The following is an 18428-nucleotide window of genomic DNA, read 5'->3' as shown; positions in this document are numbered from 1 at the left end:
ACTACACTGTGAAGATATACCAAAAACAATAAACATAAAAAGTAGTAGTTTATTCTTGAAACTAAAATTTGCAACACTGTTTTGTCTTTTGGTTGAAATGAAAATCGCAACGAGAGAATCGCAACGCGAGATGACAATCGCAACGAGAGAATCGCAACGCGAAATGACAATCGCAACGAGAGAATCGCAACGCGAAATGAAAATCGCAATGCGATTTTGGTTTCGCGTTGCGATTCTCTCGTTGCGATTTTCATTTCGCGTTGCGATTCTCTCGTTGCGATTGTCATTTCTCTCGTTGCGACAGTCATTCTCTCGTTGCGATTTTCATTTATCTCGTTGCGACTCTTCTGCAAATTGAAACTTGAATGGATTGCATTACTTCAACCAAAAGACAGAACAAAGACAAAGACAAATACTAACTTGAAAATCGGAACGAGAGAATAGCAACGCGAAATGAAAATCGCAACGACAGAATCGTAACGCGAAATGAAATCTAAGTGAAATGGTTAATCTATTATTGAAATGACCAGTAAACTTATCATCAGTTTCAATATGAAAACCTACAATAATGCAAACATTTCAAAATAAAATAATTAAAAAAACTAACCCTCGGAGGTTGATTTTCCATTTCTGAATATTGTGAGGGATTTCTGACCGTGAATGGTTGTGAGGGATTTCGCCGGAGATGGGGACGGAAATCTTCGGAGATGGGGACGGATTTCTTCGCCGTAGAGAGTGAGAGATGGAGATGGGACTGAGTTGTGATTTTAGGTTTTAGGTTATGAGTTGCGATTACGGGATTTTGTCTTAATATTCTTTTTGTAATTTGAAAATAAAATACGCGTAGCGATTATAATGGCGCTTTAAATATCGCGTTGCGATTTACGGATTATCGTTGCGATTTACAGATTCTCGTTGCGATTTACGGATACGCGTTGCGATATACGGATACGCATTGCGATTTACCCATACGCGTTGCGATTTACGGATACACGTTGCGATTTACGGATACGCGTTGCGATTTATGTGTTCGCGTTGCGATTTTCATATTCGCGTTGCGATTTTGGAAAATCGCAATGCGAATTTGTACTATCGCATTGCGATTTTCAATAATCGCGTTGCGATTTTGGAAACTGATTTGCGATTCTGGGGATCGCGTTGCGATTTTTATTTCGCGTTGCGATTTTGTTGGTCATTTTGGCAAATCCAAAAAAAGTTGGTTAAAATCGTATATTATAACTTTTTTTTGGTCACTGAGGCGATTTTCTCTATTAAATTTTGTTTATTTGTTAACTATCATATTTTTTTAACATGTTAATTATCATATTAAACTTTAATAAAGTATATTTCAATCTGTTGTTATAAACATACTCATAGTAAAAAATAAATACATATATGTTTATTCATCATATATTAATGAATATATTCTATTTAATTAATAACACACGAAATTTTGAGACGATATATTTTATTAAAAATCTATATTTATATTTACCCAAAAAATGTCTATATTTATAGTACGTAATTATATATTTTGAAAATTTAATTTTCAAAATCCAAACATTTATCTCTCCTTAAAATGGCATTTTTCCTCAAAAATCATCGGTGATCGGTATATTTATTGATCTAATACCGGTCAGATTATATTTCTCGATCTAACACCCGTAGCAGTAAAGCGCGCCTCCTGAATCGCCCTATATGCTGATTTGGCGCCACGTGGAGTATAGCGCGCCCCCTGTACCGCGCTATACGCTGACTGGGTTACACGTGAGTATAGCACGCCCCCTGCTCCGTGCTATACGCCACGTCGGGGTATAGCGCGGATCAGGGGCCGCGCTATACGCCGTACCAAAATTATATTTAACGCGGTCCCTGATCCGCGCTATATAATAATTACATATAACGCGATACCGGTACCGCGCCTTATATGTTTATAAATACCGCATCTCTCTTCACATCTCCTACATCTCTCATCTCTTATAAATTAATACAATAATTCTGTCAACGAGTAATAATTATGACAATCTTCTCATATTTGATTTAGAAGTTCGTGCGCTTTTTCATTATTAGGTAATTTTGTTATAATTTTTTAATTATACTTATTGTTTATTATCATTATTTGATATTATACTAATTATTTTCAATTAATTTTTATGTTTGTAAAATTGAAAAGCGGGAGCATACGTCGAAATAGTTTTGCGGTGCAGGTAAAAATATAAAATTATATTATTTAAATTATTTACGTTGATGTGTAAAAAAAATTGTGTTATATTTTCGTTTATATATAATTTATTTAATCAGGTTTGTTTAAGTTATTTTTTTTGCAGATATAATATTGCCGTACTTTTAAACTCAAAGAATGGCGCGACTTTCAGCTATTGTTTATTATGATGGTGAAATTCGAGAAGATGAAACCGGCGTTGTTTTCTTATCAAATGAACGTGTTAAAATATCATTCAAGAGAAACATAACTCTTGAGGAGATGATAACGAAGATTTCGAGGAAGATTCATGTTGGAAGTAATAGAAGAATGTTGTCGTTGCAATACAGATTTCCAACATCATTGTTGCCATTAACTTATACAGCGTTCGAACTTTCGAACAATGATGATGTTCAAATGATGGTTGAAGCTCAAAGTAATTATTTAGACGCCGCTATTGAGATGTATGCACATTTTGTTTAAGTGCGTCCTGTTCGGGGTCAAACTTTAAGCTCACACTATGGGCTGGCTGAACAAGTTGATCAAATTGATAGCCCGACTACAGTAATATGTAATGATTTTTGTTAGGATTTTCGGAAGCTCGAAACGACAATCGGAATGATTTACAAAGAGGAGTCGGAACGGTTTTGTGTTTAGGGAGTAAGGAGATTGAAAGATAGAGAATTGCACAGCGATTTATAGTGGTTCGACTTTCTCAATCAAAGTCTACGTCCACTACCTTAGCTCCTCACCAAGGATTTTCCAACAAATTCACTAATTTGTTCTTTCTTTTGAGGATAAAGAGTAACCTTACAAATTCCCTAGTTTTTCCAGACTAAACTAGAACATTTCCCTAGCTTTTACACGGGATTAGCTAGAACCTTTCCCCTTTACAAAAGGATAAAAGATGTAAACAAGAAAACCTCTCTAAGGTAGGTGTTTACAAGATTGAGCTCACAAGAACAAAATATTTACAAGACAAAGATGAAATAAGAATGAAAAACTCTTCTCTTGTGTTTGATTGCTTGGATAGTTGTTCTCTTTTTTCTTCAAGTGTCCTTAGCTTGTATTTATAGCTTGAAATGTGTTTGAAGTCATATCTAGCCGTTGGGGATGTTTTGGGGCCGTTTGGGAATGATTTTTCTGCAAAAATAGGCTGCCCAGAATGGGGGGAATCGGTACCCCTTCATAGGAATCGATACCCCTTCATAATATTCAAATATTATGACCGTTGGGCTGATGAACAGTGAGGGAATCGGTACCCCCTTTTACATACTGGAATTTTTGAGTCTCGGGGTACTGTTCAAACAGTGATTTACTGTTCAAATAGTAATTTACTATTCAAATAGTAAAATACTATTCATAAAAACATTTTTGTGCTCAATTTTAAATTAAAAGAACTTTGAATTATTTTTGTAAATTTTGAATAAATTCAATTAAGTCCAAATACATTTTGTAAATTCAATTCAAGTCCAAAAACCATTTTGCCTTAAATTGTTATATCGAAACATAGTTCAACAATTTTAATACCATAATAGAGAGACATTCATCCGCAACTCCTTACGATATGTACCGAGGTGGGTCCACGAACAATCTGTATGGCAACACCGCTTCCAGTTCAAGGGGAAGACATTCATCTGCAAATTTCTTTGACCATATGGAGATGCTATCAAAGCAACCATCTGTGCAGTTCCATTTGACACGATGGCTTCAAGCTCCAGGGGGAGGCATTCGGCTGCGAGCTTTTTCGATCTCAATGTTGATATGTCTTCCAGTTCAAGGGGAAGGCGTGCAAGTAGTAGGTTCTTCGACCTAAATGTGGAGAGCATGGAGGAACCATTATCTCCACCAGAAGAACCGCTTCGTGAGCCTGGTGGGGATGGTGCTGAGACTGAACTATTCATTCACCCAGAATCACCGCAATTCAACTCCGATGATGATAAAGTTCCAGGAAATGTGGCACAAACTGACCCTCCTGTACACATGTATGAAGCTGATTATGGTGCAATGTACGGGCCAGAATTTGCGAATATGCCTCATCTTGGTGACTATGGATATTACTCATCAATAAATAATGGTGAGTTATCTTTAGGCATGGAGTTTTCAAGCAAAGAAGAAGCGATGATGGCTATCAAAAATTACAATATCCGTAATTTTGTTCAGTCCAGAGTCAACCGATCGACGACCGAAAAATATGTATGCTACTGTGCCTAACGCGAAAACGAATGCAATTAGATGGTTCGCATATAAAAAATGAAGACGAAAAACAACATATGGGAACTAACAGTATACAACGTTCCTCACACATGTTGTGCTGGAGGGGTCAACCAAGATCATCCCAACTTGGACTCTGAAGTGATATGTCAAGCCATCATGCCAATGGTAAAAGCAAGCTCTCATATAACTGTTGCAGTGTTGATTTCAGCTATACAATCGCAGCATGGGTACACCGTCTCCTATAAAAAAAAGCTTGGTTGACAAAACAAAATGTCATTGTCAAACTTCATGGTGAATGGGATGCATCTTACAACGAACTTCCAGGTTGGTTTAGGCTGGTGCGGACGTTGAATCCTGGGATAATTGTGGACTTCGAAACCTCCTATGCATACCATAATGATCGAGTTCTTCGCGATCGATGTAAATTCTACCGGGTTTTTTGGAGTTACCCACAGTGCGTTAATGATGCCAAATACTGCAAGCCTGTGGTCCAGATCGACGGGACTTTCTTGTATGGAAAATACAAGCAAGTTTTATTATTGGCAGTTGTCCAAGATGACAATCGCAACATTCTTCCAGTTGCTTTTGCTCTTGTCGAATGAGAAGATACAGATTCTTGGGCTTTTTTCCTCCGAAATTTATGTGCACATGTTATCACGGGGGAAAAAATTTGTGTCATTTCAGATCACAGAGCTGATATCAAAGCAGCAATGGAGTCTTTGGGTCCAATGTGGCAACCACCCTTTGTCCAACATAGGTATTGTCTCCGACACGTTGCTGCGAACTATCATGGAAGGTACAAGAAGAATGATGAGCGTCAATTAATTGTGCGCATGGGTAAGTGAAACCAAGTTAGTAAGTTATACATTTTTTGATCAGGTTACGAACTACTTCCTCGAACGTTTGAATCAATGCTTCAAGATTTGAGGGCGAAGAACGAGGAAGGATACGATTACATCAGCCTCATCGATAAAGAAATGTGGACGAACGCATATGATGGTGGATATCGATATGGACACATGACAACCAACTTGGCTGAGGCAATCAATTCAACCTTAAAGGGTGCACGTCACTTACCTGTAGCGACTTTGGTAAAAACTACATATTTTCGTTTGGGGGTGCTTTTTGCGAAGCTCGGGGGACAAGCTCAAACCTGGATGCAAGGCGGTCATGTCTATCACCCTAGATTAGTTGCAGATCTATAGAAAAAAAATTGATGCATCAAATGGAATGTCTGTAACAAGCTTCTCTAGAAGGCATGAAATGTTTCGTGTCACAGAGTTTCCGCGACCTCTTCAAGGGATTGAAGCTGTGTCGTTAAGAGTAAATCTAAGGGACAGAACGTGCGACTGCGGGTTTTTTCAAGCTCTGAAGTATTCATGCTCTCATGTGATAGCAACTTGCTCGCATACATGTCAAGACTATAAACATTTTGTGGATCCCGTATACCTAGACTATCCCGACACAAGTAGTCTAAGAACCGGAAGCTATCCCCGATATCACATCTCCATCCACCGGAAGCCCCAGGTGCATAGAAACATCCTCAAGCGTGATCGTGCACTCCGCACGGAAGATGGAATGTGTGGGTCTCTGGCCTCCACCGTTATACTAAGGCAGAAATCATGTCTGGCTCTATCTTACAGTGACCCTGATATCTACCTATGTAACCGAATCCATCTTCTACTAAATACGACAAGACACGGCTGGGTATCACTACCTTAAGATTCCTAATAAAATGATCTAATACACGGTCCTTCTCCTAAAAATAAATAATTACAAAAATTAATTCTTATATAATAATCATGCATTAAATAAATCAACTAATTATTACTAATAATTTAAATTAAATTAAAACGTTAAAATGTTAACGTATCAACAAAGTGTCGAGATATTTAATTCTTAATCTAATAATCATGCATTAAATAAATCAACTAATCATTACTAATAATTTAAATTAAATTAAAACGTTAAAATGTTACCGTATCAGCAAAATGTCGAGATATTTAATTCTTAATCTAATAACCATGCATTAAATAAATCAACTAAATATTACTAATAATTTAAATTAAATTAAAACGTTAAAATGTTACCGTATTAGCAAAGTGTAGAGATATATGATTTCCATCCGAGCGAAGTAGAGTGCCTTCTATTATATATCTGCAAAAGAATTATATTAATAAAATATTAAATAAAGTAAATACATAATAGTAAAAATATTATAAAATATACATTAAAAAGAGAGAGTATTTGAGAGAAATTTAGAGAATTTGAGAGAATTTGGTGTGATAAAAGTGATTGAGGATGGGGTATTTATAGGGAGGATTGGGATGTGAGGCGTCGGGTATTTAGGGGTATAACGCGCCTCCTGCACCGCGCTATACCCCACATGTCAGATACGCAGGTATAGCGTGGATCAGAGGACGCGCTATACCCACGTGGCGCCAAATCACCGTATGTCGTGGGGCAGGGGCGCGCTATATCCACGTGATGCTAAATCAACGTATAACACGGTTCAGGAGGCGCGCTTTACTGCTACGGATGTTAGATCGAAAAATATAATCTGACCGGTGTTAGATCGGTAAATATACCGATCACCGGTGATTTATTGGAAAAATTGCCCCTTAAAATAGTTGATATAAAATATTTTATTTAAAAATAAAATAAAATTTAAAAAATAATAATAAAACGCAGTTACTGTACATAGGAAAAATTTACCGGGGCAAAAAAATACCAGGCCATCAAGACTCAAGAGCAGTCACGCTCACAAAGAAAGTATCCAGTAGATACTGTTATATACAAACTACAAACACCGTATACAAATACCTATTTCTTTTTTTAATGATTAAAGAGGAGGAAAGAAGAGTATAATAGAAGCCTCAGCGGTTCCCTGTTTCTCTGATTGATGCATTGCATATGAAGCAAAAGGAAATTAGGAAATTAACTAAAAATCTTCAATACAAAAAACCCCAAAATGGATGAAAAAAATTATATCGAGAGAGTTTATGTTTTTGATAAGCCAAAGTAACCTCTATTTCTGCATTTTGGGTTTTCAAATTTTTTTTTTCATTCTCCTTTCACGTATCAACAGAAGAGAACCAGGCGGGTCTCTTTTCTATTCCATTTAGTAATTTTCAGCTTATTTATTATTTTTGATCAATCTGCATTTGGGATTTAAAAGGTTGGATCTTTATTTGAAACCAGTTTGATTTCCAAGGTTTCCCCCTTGTCCCTTCGTGTTTTATCTCTTAGCTTTGATGATGTTTCTGTTAGTTTTGATGCATGCAAGATCTTTTTCCCCCCTCAAATCGGTCTGATTTTTAGGATTATTGTAGATTTTTTTGTTAATGATAATCTGGGACTTGGTTAACGTTGATCAACAAAATCTACGCTATCCCCATTTCTAGCTGCATCTTTACAGAGTTGAATGTAAATTAATGATCGGCTTTGTTGTTTCTTTGCTTTGTATATTTATATAGTTCATTGTTGCATATCAACTATAGATGGATTGCCACTTCGTTGATTTTGATTTACCTTATCATGTTAAACAAAAGTCTGGGAGGATTCGTTTCCTTCATCTGTTATCCAAAACGTCTTTAAATGAAGAGAGATTAGAGCTGCTTTGACATTTTAAAGTTTTTTCTTCCTACCCCCATCTTACATTGTTGATGTGATTCAAGGATCTTGTGATGTTTTTATTTTTTTTGGCTAGAAGACACGACTAAACTTCTGTTTTTGAAGAAAATTGCTATGATTTTGTTCTGCTTATTTGCCATGCAGCGTCTGAAAGTGTACACCATCTGTATATCAGATAGTTTTCCCCTTTATATATATAACGTATTGCCGTACATGGTACTTGTTTCGTTATAATTATTGCTAGCATTTGTTTTATATTGATGGATTCTTAATTCTAATGCAGTCAGGAGTTGCTGATTTTCTTGCTAAAAGGTTGGAAGTATTATAGATAATGCAGTGCAAGAAAACATACTTTATAAGCAAGTTCCATGTACGGTAATCTGATGGCTGATCCTGATTCAGAGTCGTCTATATTGGGTTTTAGGCACATAAGCAGCTCACTTTTTAATATTCCTGGTTTCATTGTTGGATTTAGCACCAAGGGTCCTACGGATTATGATTCCGTGCGAAGCCCTACATCACCTCTCGATTTGAGAGTGTTTGCAAATCTTAGCAACCCTTTTGGGGTTAGGACTCCTAGATCACCATCTCAAAGGAGTTGTCAAAAGAAGTGGGATTGCAATAAGATAGGTTTGGGCATTGTGAATTTGCTTGCTGATGACATTAAACCGGATGGTGGAGACCTTGATTCTTCGAAGAGAAAGAACATAATATTTGGACCACAGGCGAAGACTAAATTTCCTAGTTCCTCGAGGTATTCCTGCGAATTCCTCGGTAATTCTATGAAATCCAATTCTTTGCCTAGGAATTACATAATCTCCCAGCTTTTCCAAGCTGGAAAATCCAATGCCAAGTCAACAATTTCTAGTCTTGGCTTTGGAAATGAGGAGGCACAGGTAAAACCCAAACCAGACCCCGGGCTTTCCTCCTTTTCTATTTCCTCAACAAAAAACCTGAATTTGAGTTCCAGAAGTTATTGTTCAGAGAATGGAACCATCAGCACTAGTAGTTCACCTCTGCCAATTGTCAGATCTTTGCAAGTAGACAATTCTTTGGTAAGTAAACCAAGTTCACTTCCTATACTCTTAAGCAATAGCCTGGTATCTCTTCCTGCGCATGAGATAGAGCTTTCTGAGGATTATACTTGTATAATTTCTCATGGTCCAAACCCTAAAACGACTCATGCTTTCGGTGACTGTATTTTGGAATGTCACAACAACGAGTTAACCATTTTTGACAGAAAAATTGAGCCCTGTACCAAAGTGGCTACACCAGGTAATGGCGAAAAGACTTTAGCACTTTACCCCTCCGATGAGTATTTGAGCTTCTGTTACACTTGCAATAAAAAACTAGGGAAAGACGAAGACATTTACATGTACAGGTTTGTACTCTTTACATCACTACACAACTCTTACTTCAGTTTGCATCTTCTTGTAATGGCCGAGTGTTTGATCTTCCGAGTCTTGCAGAGGTGAAAAGGCTTTTTGCAGCCTCGATTGCCGCTCTCAGGAGATTTTTGCCGGGGAGGAAATGGAGAAATCTTGTAATAATTCCTCCAACGGTTCTCTGGAGGAGAGCAACGATGAAGACCTGTAATGGACTATTATTTTGATTGCTTTTTGTAGGCATCGATGCCAAGAGTGATAACATTAACCCGGATGATCATCTGTTCGTAAAGAAAGAGCTGTTTATGTGAATATACTTGCAGCCATGGATGATCAAAGCATAAATCACGAATCAGCATCGAGTTTAATTTATAGTTCGGAGATACAAAACAATATTAATAGACGCTTGTTGCATTATAATTTTGGATTAGATGAGCCCCATCTCATCGGTTTTCTTCTGCCTTTTATGTCTTTTTTTACTCTTGCTCCTCTGTGGGATGCTGTCTAAACCTCTTGAACTTGAAGGACTCAATGTTGAACTCTGAATGTATGTGACATTCTCAAGATTAATATTACTTGTCTGTAATAATTTAATAGATCATGATTGTTGGCGGGAATAATCTGTTCCTGGTTTAGTGATTTCGATCTCGTTCAATCAAATCAGGGTTCCCATGGTGTACTGGCAATGCTGATGAACATTCAATTATGTGTTACCGTGTTTAAAAAAGTGTCGCGATTAAAGAGCTAAGCGACTCGAGCGAGGCCCTTGGCGCTTCAGCATAGCAAAAGTACTATGAATTCATTAAGCGGTAGTAATCAGAGCTTTGCTAAAAGCGTTAATCGACACTTAATTGCGAGTTTAGAAGATATGATTTTGGGTTTTAGCAGATACGATTTTTGGGCTTGTTTAGGATTTAGTGGGCTATTAGATTATTAGGCTTAGATTAGCTTTTAGTTTAGGTGGGTTAGGGTAAAAAATGCGATTGAAATAGGCGGTAATCGAATAATTTACAAAGGACGATTGAGGTTGAGCGGTAAAAAATTCACAGAGAACGATTGAGGATTTGACATGGAGTGATGTTGCTAACGCTTCCGGTGCATATGAGCCTAGTTATCTAACTAGAGCATCAAAAGTAGTGAATGGAGAAGGACCATTGCGAAATGATAAAGGAAAATCTCCTGCTCATAATCTTATCTTTAGTAGACCATCTCGTAGATGTTTAGTTGATGAAGATGAGATGGAAGAAGATATTGGATTATCTAGTGATAAAGGAGATGGTGTTGTCTGAGTTGATGACGATGACGATTTAGAGGATTTTTAGTTATAAGGAATTGAGGGTTTAGAAAAATACTTTTGTTTATCTCACTTTAGACTATTTTTGGTGTAGATCATTTTTTGAGATTAATATGCTCGTATAGTCGTATGGTTAATGGTATATAAGTATTTAAGTATTTATAACTTATAAGTAAATTGAGAATTATATTTTGGTGTTTAAGTGCTTATAAGTTTTAAATATATGCATTGACACTTTGATATTTAAGTATTTATAAGATAATTTATAAATATTCTGTATTTTTTTTTGAATTTCGACCTTTCTGACGCTTCTTGTGAATAAAGCGATCACTTTTACTTAGTGTTTCAGTGTCTAGGACACTAGGCGCTTTAGGGCGCTCCACGCTTTTTAAAACCAAGGTGTGTTACAATTTTATGTTTGATAATGAATTATGAATTATTTTTTTAATATTATAATTTTTTTATTTAATTAAAAATATATTATAAATGCCAATGTTAAATATGAGATGGAAATGGTGACGCGGTTTAGTGTAATGATAATTTTAATGTCTAAAATTTATGTATATTTTTTAGTTTAGTTTTAATTTAAAATAATTTAATAAATTTGTCCGAACTAAACTACTTCAATGATTAAAATGATTGTTGCCGTGGGTTCAAGCATATTGTATGTTAGAGGTGATTAAGTGTTTATTATCAAATGAGTTGAGAGTCTTTCGAACATATATTGTCTTATAATCATTTTAGATTAATAAAAATAATAACTTAATAAATTTAATTTTTTAAATATTTTTTAAAAAATATTTATTTAATTTTTATTATTTTATGATAGATGATAATTATTCAATTTTTACTTTGATATGATAGACTTGCTCGATTTAATAATATCGTGCAAAATTTAAATCAGTAAAAACTTTAAATATAAAGAATTAAATTTATTAAATTATTTTGAATTAAGATGAAACTGATAAGATGTATAAATTTTAAAGATTAAAATTATGATTCATTAAATTATATGTCAAATGTTTGTTTCAGTGTTAATGAACAATGTTATGTTTATAATAATATGATGATAGATAATTAAATTATATATTTCTACATAATTTATTTATTATTAAATGTACAAATCAAGTGACTTTATATATATATATATATATATATTACGCAACTTATAAATGGGTTTCTCAATCTATAACCGTCTACGCTTTTCGTTCATTCTAAACATTGAAACTAATTAATCAACTAATCACTGTGCAGGAAGCACCCGTTTGATGATCAGCCCATCCCTTCTAAATATTGAAAGATTAAGGCCAAAAATGTGAGATGAAGAAGTTGCTAGACTAGTTTGTGCAATTACTAGAGTTTGAGAATAATAATAAATAAAATAAATTTTATTCGATTGCATTTATCAGTTTTGAGTTGCAATTATTGGATTTTGCTCTTTGTTAAAAAAATGGAAACGTGTGACGTGGCAACATGACTTGCCAACAGAAGAGGATAAAAGGTTTCGGATGTTGTCACGTGGTAAACCGGCATTGGGAATAAATGCTGTTTAATCTTGATGCAGCATGTATAGATCTGGTTTGGACGGACGGATGTAAGATTATAAGTTATAGGTTACAGAGGCAATTATTCCTATCAATTTTGATTGGTTAATTACATTTTAGATCATTGATAGTTTTAAAATTATTATAATTAAATTTTGTTTTCTCAAATTTTTTTGGTATAACTATTTTTAGGATATTTTCAGTTTTAAAATTAATAGAATTAATCATTTATCCCAAATTTATGTGGTTTAATTATTTTTGAATTTTTATGGTTTAATTATTTTTTAGAACCTTATCTGTATTAAAGTTAAGTAATTTACTCCCTCTCCGTCCTGGATAATGGACAGACCTACATCTCTATTTAAATTTCCATCTAAAAAAATTCTCCATTTCAAATTGCCAATTTGCCCCATCATGCCCAATCCACTAAATGTATTGATAAATGCATATATATATATATATATTGAATTATGTAGTGGGAGTAATATTCAAAATTGTTTATTATTATATGAATTAATTTTATAATAAATAAAGAAGTTAAGAGTTTATGTGCAATGATCATTTCATAGAGCAATCATAAATATTTTCAGCGATATTATCACAAGGACAATTTTGTCTTTCAAGAACTTCCACTGACAAAAAAGCCAAAAAAAGTTGAAGATAGAGCAAAGTAGACAGCGAGCGAGCCAGCTTCCTGCTTACTCTAATTTCCAACTTCTCCACACACACACACACACAAAAAAAAAAAAAAAGGCGAAAAACGTAGAAATGGGATTCGTGATAGGGAGCTCCTGCTATTTGCAAACTCCCATTTTCAATTCTCAACTGCTGTTTTCTTCTTCTTATTATTCTGCTTCTCAATCCGTTTACTTTAACCTCAGAGATGCAAAGTCCAAGAGAAGAAGGAGAAGCTTCAGGCCTCCAATGGCTTATCTGTCTCATCAAGATCCAACCGAACTGGTTTCTCGAAAGAGGAGGACGGTTCTTCTTGTGGGTATTTCCATTCTTCCTTTCATCCAGCTCAGAGCCAACGCTATTGAAGTCTCCACCTTAAGTAAGCCTCATTTCTTTTTTTCCCTTTTTAATCAAATTACAGTACTCGTTAAAATGGAATATCTCTAGTTTTTCTTGAAATTATTAAAATCCCATTGGATGAACCATGTCTAGACTCTAGAAGTGTGCTTGAATGCGTGGGCAATGCTTTAATGTTCATTAGATTTTATGATTTGATTGTTTTCACATCTTAAGATTGGTCACTGTATAAATAAATGTTAAAGATCAAGTTACGATTAAATACTTTTTGTTATGCATGTTTTGAAATAATATAAATTGATATCTGTTTACTGATCAGTTTTGTCCTGTCATATCTTATACACTTCCTTGATACTCCCAAGCATACCTGAAATAAATGTCAGGTTGTCAATTTTAGTTGCCTGTTTATGGGTTTTGATTCATTTTTCCTTCTTGCATTTCATGAAACAGCTGTTGGATGCATCGAGAGTTTGAATATATAATGTTTTGCTTCTAGGAGGGATGTTCTATTATATTTAACGTTTTTATATTCCTTTTCAAACATTTTCCCGGGAACAAGATTGTTTTCTTGAAGAAATTGCAATAAGATTTTGCTGACATTTGTTGTGAACTTTGAAATGATGTTCAAATATGGCTGTTAACTGGCCTGATGCCAATTGATGAACTTAACACTTTTATTGTTGTCCTGGATAAGAGGTAATTAGATAGATCTATCTTCCATTATGAGAGCCAGAGATTGCTTAGAACTGCGAATTGCAAAGAGAGAGGGACAGAGAGGAGTAAAATTGGATAACAAGAAGGAACAAGGGAGCTGCAAATGGCAGTTGCTATTGGGAAACACCCGCACTGATTGCCTTTATTTGATTTCTTTCCCTTTTTCCCTTATTATGTTAAGAATTTTGTTTCAGGTTTTACTGTATTTGAGTTAAATATTTAATCCCATCCCCTTCCAGGTGAAAAAAAGAAACATTCCTCTAAATGGTAGTGGAACAACATCATTAGGACGGTTTGGATAGTAAAAGTTCAACAGTGCAAAAAATTTAGGACAGGTGCCCTTATTGAGGATTTAGTAAAATGCTTAGTGGTTCTTTTTGGTATTTGAACAAGTTGCCTTGCTTGAAGAAGAAATCAGTATGAAGTAACAGTTCTGGATTAGTTGCCTTGAGACTCTCCCTTTTCATCTTTATGATTGTGCTTGTTCTATCAAAATTAATCCAAATACTGTTTTCTTCAAATTCATATATGTTGGATCTCTTATCAAGGTCCTGTTTGCATTCTTAAGTACTTTCACAAGGGTTGGTCTAATAAGTAATAATTGTTCACCTTCTTATTTATTTATTTATTTATTTATTCATCTATCCTTTTCCATAAGAAAACAAGGCAGAAAGTGAGCTAAAGAAGCCAGAGGAAAACCAGAAGGCAGAGGTTTGAGTTTCACTTACTTTATTATCTCATCCAGTCCTTTTCCTTTCATTTGTTTATATTTTACACTGGGACAAAGTTTTTGAAAATTCTTAACGGGGAAGCTTGCATGGACAGGAAGCACTGGGAGATTTGCCATCTAATCCCTTTCTGTCTATTCTGAATGGTCTTGGAATTTTTTGTACAAGTTTGCTTGCTCCACTCTATGCTTCGGTTCAGAAGGATAAGAAAGCAACTGATCAAGCCCTAGAGTCAAGTCATCACTTACTTTCAAAGTAAAATTTTGTTTACACTATAGATGGTCTTGAGTATTCAAGGAAAGGCATGGAAAGAATAGAAATAAGAAAGCGAGTTCCCTTCTTTTGGATACTCTGACCCTTTTCAACCTAATGCCATCCCCTCCTTTTGGATCCTCGGGCCCTTTTTAACCTATGTTCATTTTTCCCATGTTTTTTTCTTGTATTTGGAGGGTACTTGGAGGCTCATATACTCTCCATGTCTGGATTCGTGTCTGACTCTAGTTCTTAATGGAAAACGTAGAACCAGAGCAACGTAGTTTTCATTTTCAACAATATTATTGTCTTTCCCTGTCTTCAAACTACCCTTCTCCTTACTTCCCTACCTCCTGTCAAGTATTCCTTTTTCTGGAAGCGAAAGGACAATACAAAAGCAAATATTAGAGATAAAAGAATGCTCTTGCTGTTTTCCACGGTTTTGCTGTTCTTAACTAATTTCAATGGCTTGATTTAAAACTGTTTTCGCATTGATTGGAACGCACAGTTGAAGATTGCAAGAGAAGGAAGCTGCAATTTTCTCAATGGAGAAAGACTTTGAATCAAAGCTGCTAAAAGAACGTGAAAAACAAATGCAGCAACTCAAAAAGGCAAAGGAAGAACATCTGTCTTTAATGGATAAACTAAATTCAGCTAAGAATACAATTTCAAGTTTAGCACAGAACCTTAAAAACAAGAAGAAGTTAATTGAGAACCTTAGAGTTCAAATAGACAGTCTCCAAAGCAACCTCTCGAAAGCCGGGGAAAAAGGATCTCTTGAACAAGAACTGAAGGAAAAGCTTGATTTAGTGATGTCTTACAAGAAAAGTTAACCTGCTCAGTTCAGAACTCAAAGATATGGAAAATAACATTCAAAAGCTCAGCTCATCCCTTGCTGAAAAGGAATCAGAGTTAAAGAAACTTGAAATTACTCATAAGAAAACTATGGAAGAACTTGGGAAAGCAAGTTCCAAGATCGACGGTTTGAGAGAAGAACTACAGAGAAATCAAAGTGAACTTCAATCGAAAAATTCTGTGGTGGATGAATTAAATGCAAGGATAGGTTCCTTAACAGTTGATGCTGAACTTTTGAGGGAAAGAGAAAAAGAAATTCACTATTTAAAGGAAAAACTTGAGGTTGCCCTAAATGATGCAAGTGAAAATAAAGCAATTGTTGCGGATTTGATCAAGGAAAAAGTGAACCTGAAGAAAGCACTTGAGGCAGAGTTGCAGAATGTAAAAAACCTGAAATAAGAACTCCTAACTGCCGAGGGAACTCTTGCAAAGTCCAAAAGTGAGGCTTCTAACCTGTTCGAGCAACTGAAGAACGAAGAACGGATTGTAAAGAGCTCGAGTCTAAGATTTGAAAGGTCAGGTCTGAGTTTGATGAAGCTAAACTATGACTGCAGGGTAGCCTTGATGAGGCTAAACAAAGTGGCGAAGTTGTGAGCTTTCAGCTTCAAAAGAGCTTCTGAAGAAAATTAGGGAGGAGCTGAAGACTTTTTCTCATGAGCTGACATCTATGATAGAAAACCGAGATATCCTTCAATGGGAATTGGTAGATGTGTATAAAAAGGCAGAAACTGCGGCCAATGATCTGACAGAAGAGAAAGCTGTTGTTTCTTCTTTAAAGAAAGAACAGCAGGCTCTGGAGAAGCAGATCTTGAAGGATAAAGAAGAAAGAAAATCACTTGAAACGGACCTGGAAGAGGCTACCAAGTCACTTGATGAGGTGAGACAAAATATATTATAACTTTCTAAGGACATTGAAAGTTCTAATGCTAAAATTGGTATTGAGGATGAGAAAAATGGTTCTCTATAGAACGCTTACACAGCAGAAGAATGCCTCCAAAGAAGCCCAAGAAAACATGGAAGATGCTCATAAACTAGTGATTTCACTTGGCAAGGAAAGGGATAATTTGGGAAAGCAAGTGAAGAAACTCGAGGACGAACTGGCATCTGCTAAGGGAGAAATACTACGGTTGAGGAGTCAAATAAATTCATCCGATGTTCTATATTATAACTTTCTAAGGACATTGAAAGTTCTAATGCTAAAATATCTGGTATTGAGGATGAGAAAATGGTTCTCTATAGAACGCTTACACAGCAGAAGAATGCCTCCAAAGAAGCCCAAGAAAACATGGAAGATGCTCATAAACTAATGATTTCACTTGGCAAGGAAAGGGATAATGGAAAGCAAGTGAAGAAACTCGAGGACGAACTGGCATCTGCTAAGGGAGAAATACTACGGTTGAGGAGTCAAATAAATTCATCCGATGTTCTGGTAAACGATAAGCCTAGGTAGAAAGATGAAAGTGAAGCTGAAGCAAAGGTGACGGCCAGTGCAAGGAAAACTACTACCAGGAGGAGAAAAAGTAGCTCAAAATGAGGTACACGAAGCTCTGGTATATTCTTAATCATGGATTTGATTGTTGTGTTTTAATTTCGCAATACCATTGTATTGTTGTGATAAATCTAAATCTGACGTCGAGCATGCCGAGTAAGGAATTTACTTATGCATGTAAAATCCATTGTATGCTTAGTTGAGGAATTCTTCGCAATACGGCCGTATTGTTATATAATCTGACCCAGTCTGTTAAATTAAGGAGTTTACTTTTGCAGTAAATCTCCATTGTTTATTTCGAACTGATGGAATGCTAACACAAGTTCTCAGTTAATTTTTATTTCATCAATGAACTTTTCAATTTTGCTTGTATTTGTCTCATGGTAGTGAAGTGTCTAAATTCAAACAGTAGGAAGGCCAGATACGGACGTAGGAATCTATGTGAGGAGGGCGAGCTTATAAAATTTTAGGAATAGACGAACCTTATAAAATTCTAGGGGCAAACATAGATTTCCAATAAAAAATACATAAAAAATTTAAAACATATAAAATTTTAAATTTTTAGGGGGGCGATTGTCCTCACCCGCAGCTCTCGGTCCATCCCTGAGGAAGGTCAAGAAAGAAAAGAAAATTAATATATTTCACTTTTATATTGATTACATGGTGGAGATTACAAATTGAATAAAGATATGTTGAAGTTCTGATATGAATTTAATTGATATCGAAGAGATTTTGAGAAAAAATCAAATCGAGAAGAATATGACAGAAAATAGCATGTTCTAATATCAATTATATCGAAAACGATGACAGTAGTGAAAGACTCCTACCATGGGAAAGTAAGATTAAATTTTTAGGAAAATTTCATAGATAAAAAGACTCGGAATGTAACGTTTTAGTAATGAGAAATGTTACTATTTCTTCAAATTATTAATAAAATTGAACGTGAAACATGATTTTTTTTACATTTTAATTCATCTTTAGAATTTATTAAGGGATTTCAATAGTAATAAGAAATGTTTTTTTTAGAAAATTTAAGTTTGAGTAATTGTGTTATTTCCATGGTAGGAATTATTCCAGATTATTTA

General features: G+C 35.2%; 3 protein-coding genes across 3 annotated transcripts; all 3 read left to right on the top strand.

Annotated features, from left to right (window-relative positions):
- The first annotated feature begins 8278 nt into the window (after positions 1–8278).
- Positions 8279–10005, top strand: LOC120194134 (FCS-Like Zinc finger 8-like). Its single transcript, XM_039196522.1, has 2 exons — positions 8279–9431; positions 9520–10005. Exons 1-2 carry the CDS (start codon positions 8419–8421, stop codon positions 9644–9646), a joined length of 1140 nt encoding a protein of 379 aa, XP_039052453.1. The 5' UTR covers positions 8279–8418; the 3' UTR covers positions 9647–10005.
- Positions 10006–12999: 2994 nt separating this feature from the next.
- On the top strand, positions 13000–16244 carry LOC120194103 (MAR-binding filament-like protein 1). Its single transcript, XM_039196501.1, has 4 exons — positions 13000–13327; positions 14678–14730; positions 14845–14981; positions 15507–16244. Exons 1-4 carry the CDS (start codon positions 13042–13044, stop codon positions 15559–15561), a joined length of 531 nt encoding a protein of 176 aa, XP_039052432.1. The 5' UTR covers positions 13000–13041; the 3' UTR covers positions 15562–16244.
- On the top strand, positions 15822–16291 carry LOC120194104 (MAR-binding filament-like protein 1). Its single transcript, XM_039196502.1, has one exon. The coding sequence runs from the start codon at positions 15858–15860 to the stop codon at positions 16251–16253; it is 396 nt and encodes a 131-aa protein (XP_039052433.1). The 5' UTR covers positions 15822–15857; the 3' UTR covers positions 16254–16291.
- Positions 16292–18428: the final 2137 nt, after the last annotated feature.

This window comes from Hibiscus syriacus, unplaced genomic scaffold (genome assembly GCF_006381635.1).
Source record: "Hibiscus syriacus cultivar Baekdansim isolate YM2019G1 unplaced genomic scaffold, ASM638163v2 tig00116997_pilon, whole genome shotgun sequence".
In the NCBI taxonomy this organism is placed as follows: Eukaryota; Viridiplantae; Streptophyta; class Magnoliopsida; order Malvales; family Malvaceae; genus Hibiscus; species Hibiscus syriacus.
Note: the sequence above shows the minus strand (reverse complement) of the source record. Positions and strands in the feature narration are given on the sequence as shown.